Source organism: Otolemur garnettii, unplaced genomic scaffold, assembly GCF_000181295.1.
Source record: "Otolemur garnettii isolate 467f Iridium unplaced genomic scaffold, OtoGar3 scaffold00067, whole genome shotgun sequence".
Classification (NCBI taxonomy): Eukaryota; Metazoa; Chordata; class Mammalia; order Primates; family Galagidae; genus Otolemur; species Otolemur garnettii.
Window position 1 is genome coordinate 5,796,791 of NW_003852462.1, and position 12,732 is coordinate 5,809,522.

The window sequence follows — 12,732 nt, forward strand, 5'->3', positions numbered from 1 at the left end:
AAAAAAAAAAAAAAAAGAACGAAGAAAACAGCAGGTGCTTTTAAAACTGTGGTTAGTTATTATCTATGGTTTTGACTCCCTCACCCACTCGTGACTTGTATTTACACTAAGTTCACAGTTCCCTTTACCATCAAGTGCTTTAAAAGAAGCAGCACAATAGCACATGCCTATAATCCTAGCACTCTGAAGGCAAAGGCAGGTGGATTGCTTGAACTCAGGAGTTCGAGACCAGCCCAAGCAAGACCCGGTCTCTACTAAAAATGGAAAAACTAGCTGGGTGTGGTGGCAGGGGCCTGTAGTCCCAGCAATTTGGGAGACTAAGCCAAAAGGATCTCTTGTGCCCAAGAATTTGAGGTTGCTATGAGCTATGACACCACAGCACTCTACACAGAGCAACAGAGTGAAACTCTGTCTCAATCAATCAATAGGATGCAAATCAATCCCAAACATATGTTCACAATTTAATTCTGCAGCTGCCTCAGTTCCTCAGGAAGTGTACACATTGTATTCCATATCAAAATCTCAAGCCATGAAATCATATTTTTCATTTCTCTTTAAAAACTTTTTTTTTAATCTGCCTAAACTCTAGACTGCCATTCAGCAAGTGACAACTGTGCTGGGACACTCATCCTCTCACACTCAAGACAATGGACTCATTTTCTATCTGTAAATTAACTCAAAAAAGACTAGAAAACCCTAGCCTAGGTGAGTGATTCTCAAAACTTAACAAGTGCTTTTCTCACCTGGCAATCTTTTTTTATTGTTTCTTTTTGAGACAGAGTCTCATTTTGTCACCCTCAGTAGAGTGCGTGGCATCACAGCTCATAGCAACCTCAAACTCTTAGGCTTAAGTGATTCTCTTGCCTCAGCCTCCCCAGTAACTGGGACTCCAGATGCCTGCTACAACACCAGGCGTTTTTTTGTATGTTTGTTTTTAAGAGATGGGGTCTTATTCCTGCTCAGGCTGCTCTTGAACTTCTGAGCTCCAACTCCCACAGTGCTAGGATTACAGGCATGAGCCATCACAGCTGGCCTTCACCTGGGAATCTTATTAAATAAAACACACATTCTTGGGCAGCACCTGTGCCTCAAAGGGGTACAGTGCTGGCCCCATATGCCAGAGGTGGCGGGTTCAAACCCAGCCCCGGCCAAAGACTGAGAAAAACACATACACACACATTCTTTTTTTATTTTTTGAGACAGAGTCTCAAGTTGTAGCCCTGGGTAGAGTGCCATGAGCTCACAGCAACCTCCAACTCTCGGGCTCACGAGATCCTCTTGCCTCAATTTTTCCATTTTTAATAGAAACAGGGTCCAACTTTTTGCTTAGGCTGGTCTCGAACTAGTGAGCTCAAGCAATCCACCCCCACCTTGGCCTCTCAGAGTGCTAGGATTTCTGACATGAGCCACGATGCCCTGCCTAAAACACACATTCTGATTGAGTAGATGAGGGAGGAACCTGAGATTGTGCAATTCTAAATCATTTCCCCGAGGACACCATCTGTGGCCAATATTTGGAGCAGAAAGCAAGGAAAGTACAAGCTTCACAACACTTAATGGTGCTTTCCTTAGGAAATAAAAAAAGACATGATTAATTAGTCTGAAAACAAGTATCACTTCCCCTTTTTCTCATTAGGAAAACTTTAGAATAACATTTTCTCCTTTCTTCCTTTTACTCGCACGGAAAATACTCATTTTTTATGAGCTAAACAATTGTCTTTTGGACATGTGAAATCTGAGTATCTTCCCAACATATACTAAAAGGCAATCATTTCTTGAGGCTCAGAAAATGATGAAATAAAATTTCAATAGAAACATAATAAGAAGTAAAAAGCTGGCTCAGTGCCTATAGCTCAACCAGCTAAGGCGCCAGCCACATACACCTAAGGTGGCGGGTTCGAATCCCCAGCCCGGACCTGCCAAACAACAATGATGGCTGCAACCAAAAAATAGCCAGGCGGGCGTTGTGGCGGGCGCCTCTGGTCCCAGCTACTTGGGAGGCGGAGGCAGGAGACTCGCTTGAGCCCAGGAGTTGGAGGTTGCTGTGAGCTGTAATGCCACGGCACTCTACCCAGGGGGACAGCTTGAGGCTCTGTCTCAAAAAAAAAAAAAAAAAAAGAAGTAAAAAGCTAATTAATGTAATCTACAACTAAAAGGTCACTATAATATGATTAAAAATAAAAAATACACTTCCCAACTGACCCAAAGACATACAACTGAGAGAGGTGATGAAGTCACCCAAACCTGGATTGCTCAAACCAGCATTTACCTAACAACAAAGCTCCTCCAGCCTTGTGAAGGTTCAACTGTATCCCACCTGAACTCGTATGTTGAAGTCCTAACTCCCAGTACCTCAGAACGTGCCCTTATGTGAGCAACAGCATCTTTGCTGCTAATATAATTAGTTAAGATAAGGTCACATGAGGTCATGATTACACTGTCAATGTAATAAATTACAGTGAAGGGGGGGGCTCCATCTAATCCAACATAACTGATGTTCGCATAAAAAGGAGAAATTTGGACAGACACAAAGATAAGCACACGAAAAGAATGCCGTGTGATTATAATTATGCTGCCACAAAGCAAGCACTACCATACACTTGGAAAGAGGCTGGGAACAAACCCTGACCTGGAACCTTTAAAGGGAACACGACAACTTCAACCCTTGCTCCCAACTGTGTCTACAAAACTGCGACACAACGTATTTCTTTTGTTCAAGCCACTTAGTTGGAGTACTTTGCCACAGCAGCCCTAACACACTGACACACAACCTCACTGTAATTCCTCACAAACAAGAAAAAGGTCTAAAGACCATTGTGCACACAGGCAACCAGATCACAGAGGGTCTGGCCTGCCAGATTCTGTGCCTGATCCTGCTTAGCAAAGGAACACACAGGGAGGCTTTAAGCAAGTTAATGTCACATACAGAAGGTGCCAAAGAAATGCATTTACATTTTAAGAAATGAAAAAACTGTACTAAAATTGTAATATTCAACATATACTGATAACAAAAGATGGGTACAAGTCAGGTTTGACTTGCAATTATGAAGAGTGCTCAAAGTAAATACATGCGATACGTAGATAACACCTCTTACAATGTGTATGCTTTTTTTTGGTGATGAAAAGTGTACAGATACAGCTTAGTGCCTGTAGCTCAGTGGTTAGGGCGCCGGCCACAAGCACTGGGGCTGGTGGGTTCAAACCTGGCCAGGGCCAGCTAAACAACAAAGACAACAATAACAAAAAACAGCTGGGCATTGTGTGGGCATCTGTAGTCCCAGCTACTCAGGAGGTGAGGCAAGAGAATCATGTAAGCCCAAGAGTTTAAGGTTGCTATGAGCTGTGATGCCACAGTACTCTTACCGAGGGTGACACAGTGAGACCCTGTCTCAAAAGAAAAAAAGCACAGATACTATAAGAAAAGAAAACAATATATTACTGCATATCATGCACGGATGAAGATTTCTGTTATTCTAGGACTACATGAGAAAGCCGAACAAAATTATCAGTAAATATAACGGAATACAAGAAATAGAGAACCAGGTTAATACCCACTTTCAAAAGAACATCCTTGTTCAAAGGAATATTGACACACAAAATTTTTTTTAAACTCTAAATAATATAACCTTAATTTTTTTTACTATTTCTACCTAGATCAGAAAAAATGGAATCAAACTTTCCAGTACCTAATTGAAAATAGTAGAAAGACATTAATATGCTATCTACAGCAAACTCTAGACATCAATACCCTGTCCTAAACCAGTCCATCAGGGAAACCCAGCTACATGCAGCTGCGTAATAAATCAATTTGTTACTGCCACGGTCATCTCAAAAGAGTGACTGTTGACAGACGACAACAAAGAAGTCAGATTAAATACATGAGCACTGTACAACAGAATCCCACAGGTTTTGGGTTTTTTTTTTTTTTTAATGAGTCTGTTAAATTATTCATTGAAAAATAAATGACTCAAGATAGATTTCCAAAAGCATTATTCTCCCTTTAATATCATTAATCAGTCAATAAATTTTTTGAAATGTTTCAGAAATATCTGATAATATACCATGCATACACTATTGGCATAGTCGCCAGGAATTCAATGATAGGCAAAAAAAAAAAAAAAAAAAAAAAAGTTGCTGTCTTTTTGGAAGAGGGAAATAGGTATTAATCCTAAAATAATGAAAATAGAAAATTATTACTATTGTAAGTGCTAGAAGGAAACCAAAAATGCAATATCTTTTTTTTTTTAACTTTAAAACAATGTATTTGGCCAGGGTAGAGACTATTTCCACCTAGATGATAATAATACCCTATCATAAGCAATATGAAATGAATTTTAGGTTTTTTTCCTCCAGATTAATATAAGGGTACATATGATTAGGTTACATTGTTTTGTTTGTTAGGTCAAGTCCAAGTTGTAGTTGAGCCCTTCACCCAGGAACTATGCCATATACCCCTACGTTGTGCCCTGCAGGTGAGAGCTCACCAAGTCTCCTCCCTCCTCCCCTTCTCATATCTACTAAGAAAATATAGCTAATCCAAGAGAGGACAGGCAATGATATTGCAATGGGAAAGGTAATAAAAAGGGTGAGAATTACGTGTGGAAGGAAAGGTGAGAACAGCAACTGCAAAGGCCCCGGGGCAGGAGGTAACATATAAATAACAAAGTCCATTATGCTGAGCTCCTAAAGATAACTCCAGAGATCAGCAAAAGCCAAAGGACCTGGTTATGACAATGCATGAGATTAAATAAACCTTAGAGATAAATTTTACATAATACTCCATTTTTCAGTAAAAAGCTCATGCTTCTCAGACCAACTAATCTGAATATAGACCTGTCCCCTTCGGACAAAACAGTTTAATTATATAACAGCTTATTTTTATTCTCTAAGTATCACTGCTACATTTTGTGAGCTGTCTATGATTCAAACTTAATCTGAACATTAAAAGCAGTTCAGAGAAGTAGAAAAGCAAAATAAAAACAAGTTTTTTAACTATTAATCTGACTTTAAATTCTGTATAAACAAGTATGTGTTAAAGATTTGCCATTCAAAATTAGCAATCCTGGTGGCTCACTCCTCTAATCCTAGCACTCTGGGAGGCAGAGGCAGGTGGACTGCCTGAGCTCACAGGTTGGAGACCAGCCTGAACAAGGGGGAGACCCCATCTCTAAAAATAGCTGGGCATTGTGGCAGGCACCTGTAGTCCCAGCTACTCGGGAGGCTGAGGCAAGAGAATCACTTAACCCCAAGAGTTAGAGGTTGTTGTAAACTGTGACACCATGGCACTCTACCAAGGGTGACAAAATGAGACTCTGTCTCAAAAAAAAAAACAAAAACAAAACCTAGCAATCCGTTGAAGACATCCCTTATAACATTCCCTAGAGGTTCTAACTAAGCTTTTAAGATACAACTGCCTGCCAATTGAATGAAGATAATGGTTATTCATCACTAACAAAGGATGTTACTGTAGTAGTATAAATCAAGAAAGAAAAAAAAAAAAACAGGAAGGAAAACAAAAGAAAGAAAAAAATCAACTCTCAACTGGAAATCTAACACAGTACCCTACTTTTGATTCTTCCTTTTAAGAAAACCTAAAAAATAGGCAATATTTCACAAACCCCCATTTAGAAAGAAGTTATTTGGACAAAGCAACCAAGTTATTTGGCTTCAAATGCACCAAAAAAGAAGAAACCAATGAAAAGGTCATAGACAGTTATCTTTATCAAAGAGTCAGATATTCAATGGACTGAGCTGGGCCACAGGCATCTTCCCAAGCATTTGTGGCCTTTATGGGGCCTTTATAACATTTGACATTCAGAAAGAACATAATCTTTTTCACATTTCACAAACATTTTTATAACATAGTTGACTTCCTTTTTCATATTTCACAAAGGTTCTCAGATTCATTAAATTAATGCCTGCCTTCATGAATACACAGTTCTTCCCAAAGCAACTAAGAACTATTTTATAAGTAAGCCCTTTGCAGTTTCCCTCCACATACTCCTCAGAAAATCAGAGAGAATCTCATCATCTTGTCAAAGGAGCAACTTTCTCAAATCACTTTTCTCAAAATTTATTTTCCTTAGAGAGATATTCAGCATAAACAGGTGTTACAGTCCCATAAATGGGAAAAGAGGTGTTTTCCAGAGGTTTCCCTAACTGCACGACTTCTGGGAGTCACTAACTGTGACTCTCTTATGAGGAGGGCAGTATGACCAGCATTTCCTAAATGTATGTGAATACTGAAATGTCCCCACTGACAGAGGAGTAATGTTCCATGTTATAAACGTTGAGAAAAACTGGTATGCAATAGCACATAAGGCAGCTGGCCTTCTGACCACAATCAAACAATCCCACTACCACATTAAATTGTTATCTATCAAGAGAAAATAATAACAAGTAGATCTTTCCTTATATTTATCATAATGTGCTACTCTGTATCTGAATGAATCAACACATCCCATTCCTTTCTCATGATTTAGAACTAAATAGGCCCTAAAAGAGCAATTTCTGGTAACTCCACGAGATGTTTTTCAGACACTAAGGAATTCTTACGGCCTGCCATCTCAGTAGGAATCAAAGATGGACACCGGGCACTGAAACAGACACCTCACGACACTGGTGCAACAGAGTGGTGAGTCCTCTGAAACCTCAGCTCTGATTATTTTCAGATTCATAATTTTATTTTATTTACAAGTATCTTCTCAGTTAATCTTCAACCAAGAAACTGCAGCTGTAAATACAAGTTCTAATACTGGTATCTTCTGAAATTTAAAACTAATTTCTATATGGGGAAAAAAAATCTGGAACTTTATGTGAAGTTAGAATAGTTATAGTGAAGTACTTCCATCTCTTTATTTGAAAAACACCAAACTGGGTGGCTTTAATCTGTTAATTACATTCCGTATGTAAATCATGTCACTCTTAGCTTTTATAAGCTTTTATAAGAAGCTTTTATAAGAAGAGCATCTTGATACACATAATACATTTAATGAAAAGGTTAGGATTTGCTGGTGTCTGGCAGGTTCTGATTCTTTCCCTGTATCTCACGTAAAAGCTGGGTCCGAGGCCGGCACAGTGGCTCACGCCTGTGATCCTAGCACTCTGGGAGACCAAGTCAGGTGGACTGCTTGAGCGCAGTAGTTTGAGACCAGCCTGATCAAAAGCAAGACCCTGTCTTTAAAAATAGCCAGGTGTTGTGGTGGGTGTCTATGGTCCTAGCTACTCAGGAGACGGAGGCAAGAGGATCACTTGAGCCCAAGAGTTTGAGGTTGCTGTGAGCTAGAACGTCGTCATGGCACACTACTGAGGGTGACAGAGTGAGACTCTGTTTAAATAAATAAATAAAATAAAATAAAATAAAACCTGGTTCTATTTCTCTCTAAGCAAACCTAAAAGCCACAATACAGTGAATGATCATAACATATTTTCTGGAAAACCAAACAGGTTAGATGCCTTTTACTATTATCAATGATCGGAGGGCCTGAACTTTGGAAAAAAAGGTTAATAGGAGGACTAACCTTGGTCTGAAGGCCATCAAAAATACCACTCAATCCCAGCCCAATGTAAAATTTCCTATTTCTGAGAAGCTTAAGGCTTATTGTCTCCACCACACATTCCACTCTGCACAGTCACCAGAGACTAATTTGTGGTTGAAGATTAAAAAGGACTGGATGAAAAATCCTAAGCAGATGGTAAGTGAGAGAACAAGAGCATGGGAAAACAAAGAAAGAACTCAAAATGGCACACAAGCCAGGACAGAAGACCAAGTTAAGGCAGACACAAGCAATACATCGGTAAACACCTCTGACCAAAAGTACATGTGCTTGTTAAATTGAGTTTTCCTACCAAAAACCACTATCTCCTTAACATGTAAAAAGCGTATGCATTTCCTTGTGATGCTAAGATTGTTCCCCCACCACAGACACGCTCAAACACGGATGCAGCACTGCTCACCTCCGGGTCTGTAGATGACGTCATCCTCGGTGATGTAGGACGTTATCTCACCAGTGTCTGTCCTCTCGTAACGAGATTTTTTTTTCGGTGGTTTCTTTTTGTTCTTCTTTGTGGACTCCTCAGTGGTAGCACTGTTGTTGTCATTGTCCTCGTCTTCACTGTGATCGCTCTCAGCATAATTTTTGGCTCCACCTTCCAAGGTACAGCTGCGGCGTGGCCTGGAATTCTCACTCTCTCTTGCCTTGTCTCTTTTGTCTCTCTCCCGGTCCCGATCTCGGTCCCGGTCCTTCTCTTTGTCTTTGTCTTTGTCTTTGTCAGCTGTCATGATTCGCCACGTGCCTTCTTCTGTCCTCTCACGGCTAGGCCTCCGTGAAAGGTAGACAGTAAGCCTGGGCTTCAGTCTTCTGAATTTCTCACTCAATTCCAGGGAAAATCCAACCACTCCAACAACCCCAACGTTTGAAAAATGCTAGGAGAAAAAAAGGAGACAAAAAAATTGGTTTCACTTTAAGATTTTCTCATTATTTCCTTCATAAAATAATGTCTTGCTTTAAACAAATAGCCATGCTGTATAGCTAAAAACTTCTCATAGGCCATATGAAGAAAATTAAGACAAAGTGATATAAAATTTAAATATATACTGTTAGTATGTATCTATATATATACCATATATAGAGCTAGGCCCCAGTTAGCAAATGGTTTGGGGTTTTCTACCACCCAATAATGAAAACTGCTTGACTGCATACAAGTAAACTATACTTCCAGTACACCAACTGTTTTTTCCTTTTTGAGGACAAAGTAAAACATACCCTAGTGGACAACATATAGTGGATATTATACAAAAGGAACTTTGTAACTCACAATATTAGAGGGGAAAGAACCCATAGTAAAAATCATTTCCAACACCCAGAATAGTAACAACTTGTACACCTGTGCAGTGTCTCAAGATACACTACAGCACAGAGCATTATATTCTAAAGACTCTTCCTAACAACTCCACAAATTCCCAGTGCCCCTTTCAAGAATAAATATAAGATTTGACTCATAGGAAAGTGAGAGCCTCAAAGCAAGCTTCTCTCACCATCAATTGAGTTTTACAGATCTTCTCAGTCTACCACTCTAGTTAAGTTTCTCTAAGATATATCATCTCTGCCTTATACAGAGCAGCTCCTAGAAACAAACTTCTATCTTTAGAGATTAGGTAGAATTTATTATATTCTTCCAAATTTCCACCACAAATAGCTTCCTTAATAAACTCCTTTAAAACAAAACCCAACAAGAAAAATCTGGGTTTTTTTTTAAGAGTTTTCAATGAGAAGAATGAATCCCAAACTCCAGCCCAAGAGAGTTCTTCTAAAAATTTTATAGCAAGGGGAAAAAAACTTCTTCACAAGTCAGTTTTGGAACAGACCTAATAATCAATCACCGATCTTTTCTGGGTTTTATCATCTTCCCCAACATCTTATCTCACTTGTTTAATCATCTTTACTAAATACTTTCAGGTGTTCAGAAATAAAAATACAATGAGAGAAAAAAAACCTCATAGTCCTTTCCCTTGATGCTCAAATGCAACAAAAAGAGGCAAGTGATGATTCTAAGAACCATCTGTTTCTCATGCCGCCAGGCCCAGACAGGAAACAGCACATGCAAACAAACTGAAAACTGGTCCTCTTAAGTGGAGACAACAAACAAATCAGTTTGCAGTTACATGCCTCACATGCTGAGAAAATTCTCTTTGGTCATGCCAAAACCATAACAACTATCATATGTATTCTCTCCAAAACTCTTAGGTCAAATCTGGAAGAAAAGACTTCTCTGTAAGCATGTCAAATATCCTTAGACTTTCAGAAAAATAAACAATGTTAACTGCAACCTTTGAGAGACAGACACTGGTGGAACGATGCTGCTGACCCTCTATAAGCAAGTCTCAGTCTGAAGGCACGACCCCAACCCAGGCGTCCTCAAACTACAGCCCATGGGCCACATGGGCCACATGCGGCCAGCCGAGGACATTTACCTGGCCCACCAGCTGTTTTTGCCGCTGCTGCCTGTCCTGCTTAGCAGCCGACTCATCCCGGGGCCCACAGTCCAGCCCTCCAGCAGTCTGAGGGACAGTGAACTGGCCCCCTGTTTAAAAAGTTTGAGGACCCTTGAGTCCTAGACGATTCCCTTCTTCATAAGAAACAGGCTTTTGGATAGAACACTGTCTGAACGTATTGAAAGAAAAGGAAAACTTATTCTAGTGCTCACAAAAGTTTTCCCTAAGTGAATCATCTGCTAAACAGATAGTAATAAATTCCCAAGTCTTTGTAGGCACTAGTGCCAGCAACTGAAAATACACACGAGAGATATTACTTTCTCCATTAGTCTTAAGTTTAGAGCATGAACAAGCCAATTGTGAAAGAAAGAAAACCATCAGCTAACACGGTTGTTAAAACATTTCCTCTTTGACACTGAAAACTTAGCAAGGTCTGCTGGGAGTCCCAAAAGAAGATTAGGCTGAAAAGCTCCTCCTCTCAGTTGTAGTTTCAGACAGAAACATCTCCAATAAGTTTAAGGAAAAAAATCATTCTCCCTAGGGTTAACAAGGCAACTGTTCCAGAAAACTACATTAAGAATTTTATTTCACCACTCAAAGATAAAAAAATAATAATAAATCCAAATTGTATGTTCAACACCACTCACTACAAAATCATACGCAGTTTCTATTTACAAAGAAAATAATTGTCTCTGCCAAGAGTGAACAAGAAAAATTCAAAAACAATACAGACTATGTCTACAAAATGAAATCCAGTATGCTTATTTATATATAAAAATCAATGCTCTTATTATCTGAAAGTTGGCTCTCTCTATATATAAGGTCTATATATTAAGTATGCATTAATATATTAACAGTATAATATATTATGCATTAATATATTAACAGTATGATTATTATATCATTTATATATTAACAAAATGTTATAACATATTTATATACTAATAATACATATTTATATAGCCAACTTTCAGAACACTGAAGACCACTGATAAGGCAAAAGCCAATCCAATTATCATTTACATTTGGTCCTAAAGTATAGCTCAGTGAGGACATATATTTTTGCCTCTCATTGAACATATTAATCAAAATTTTTCTAAGCCTCCACATACAGCGACCAACATACACCAATAATGTGACATATGACCAGGCACAATGGTTCACACCTGTAATCCAGCACTTTGAGAGGCCAAGGCAGCTGGATGGACATGGGTGGTAGCAGCAGAGAAGGGGAGAAGCAAATTTTCTGAGTATGTTTAAGTTCAGAGTCAAATAAGAATTACTACTAAACTGTGAGGTGAGGCAGGAGAGAAAGTCAAGAACAACCCCAAGGACTCTGGCTGAGCAGCTGGACGGCAGGACACATTTTTGGAGGAGAGACCAGGAGCTGAGGTATAAACACGTCAAGTTTAAGAAGGCTATAAAAACCACAGAAAGATTCTAAATAGGCAGAGGTCCAGGCTAGAGATAGAAATTTAGTTTTTAATAGGTTTTTAGGAGGGCGGCACCTGTGGCTCAAAGGAGTAGGTCACCGGCCCCATATGCCGGAGGTGGCAGGTTCAAGTCTAGCCCTGGCAAAAACTGCAAAAAAAAAAAAAAAAAAAAAAGGTTTTTAAAGCTATGAGACTGAGTGAGATCACCAAGGAAGTGAACACAAATAAATTTTTGATGAAAATTTTAAAAACATTACTCATGCTTGAGTAGAGAGAGAGTATTCAAAATGGACTTGCTAATTATACATTTCCAAAAGCAATACTCATAAGAAAATACTTTTATAAAATTATATACTTCTCACTATTTTTCTGATTATAAAATAGTACTTCATTATTTTATTTTAACTGATAAAATGTAAACACAGTTGACTTAGTTTTGTTCTAATCTAGCCAGGATCAAGGCTTTCACAGCAGGGTCAGTGACACAGGACCACCTTCTTTCCCTCAGGTCACCTCAGCCTCCACACACATCCTTTACCTCTCAGAATGAAGCCCTTAACCACCCCCACACCTCTCACCACTCTCACAGCCTAGTCAGATGAACCACTAACATTTCCATCATGCTTAGCATGCAGACCACATGTAAGAAAACCCCACTTCCTGTCACTACTGAATCTGTCCCAGGAGGTCATCCTCAGGACAGAACAAGGAATACAGGACAGAGAAGCCACAGGCTGCCTTGCGCAACTCTCTCTACCTGTGAGTCACACTCTCGTCACTATTAAAATGGACAGTACCTAGCTACTTCACAGTGCTGCTGGCGAGTTAAGTATACCAGATCATAAAGTGCTTTAAAAATACAAACTATGAAGAAGGTATTTCAGTCATAATTTATTGACTCCAAGGGTAGATCATAGCCAATAGAGTACTGTGTTTTGCAACATAGGTAGCCAAAGCATCCCTATCCTGGAGAAACGTACCTCTTTGGCTGGGGTAGAGAGAGTGTAAAATGTATCCACCTGCATGATTAAGAAACACAGCATGTCCTCAAAGAGTTAGAAGTGGGCTTTCCATTTAACTCTGCACTCCCATTACTAGGTATCTACCCAGAAGAAAAAAAATCACTTTACCATAAGGACATCTGCACTCGAATGTTTACAGCAGCTCAATTCACAATGGCAAAGGTGTGGAAAGAACCCAAGTGCCCATCAGCCCATGAATGGATCAACTGTGGTATACATATATCATGGAATACTATTCAGCCATAAAAAAGACAGAAACTTTGTATCTCCTATATTTACCTGG

At 39.3% G+C, this 12,732-nt stretch overlaps 1 protein-coding gene across 2 annotated transcripts in view; it reads right to left on the bottom strand.

The window, feature by feature from the left end:
• The window catches only part of RERE (arginine-glutamic acid dipeptide repeats), a 433,205-nt gene that overhangs the window by 254,204 nt on the left and 166,269 nt on the right, over window positions 1–12,732 (bottom strand). For both annotated transcript variants that reach the window (XM_023515253.1, XM_003793246.2), the window contains exon 2: window positions 7,957–8,425. In XM_023515253.1, coding sequence (XP_023371021.1) covers window positions 7,957–8,281 — 325 coding nt within the window. In that variant the 5' untranslated portion in view covers window positions 8,282–8,425. The remainder of the gene's footprint in view (window positions 1–7,956; window positions 8,426–12,732) is intronic.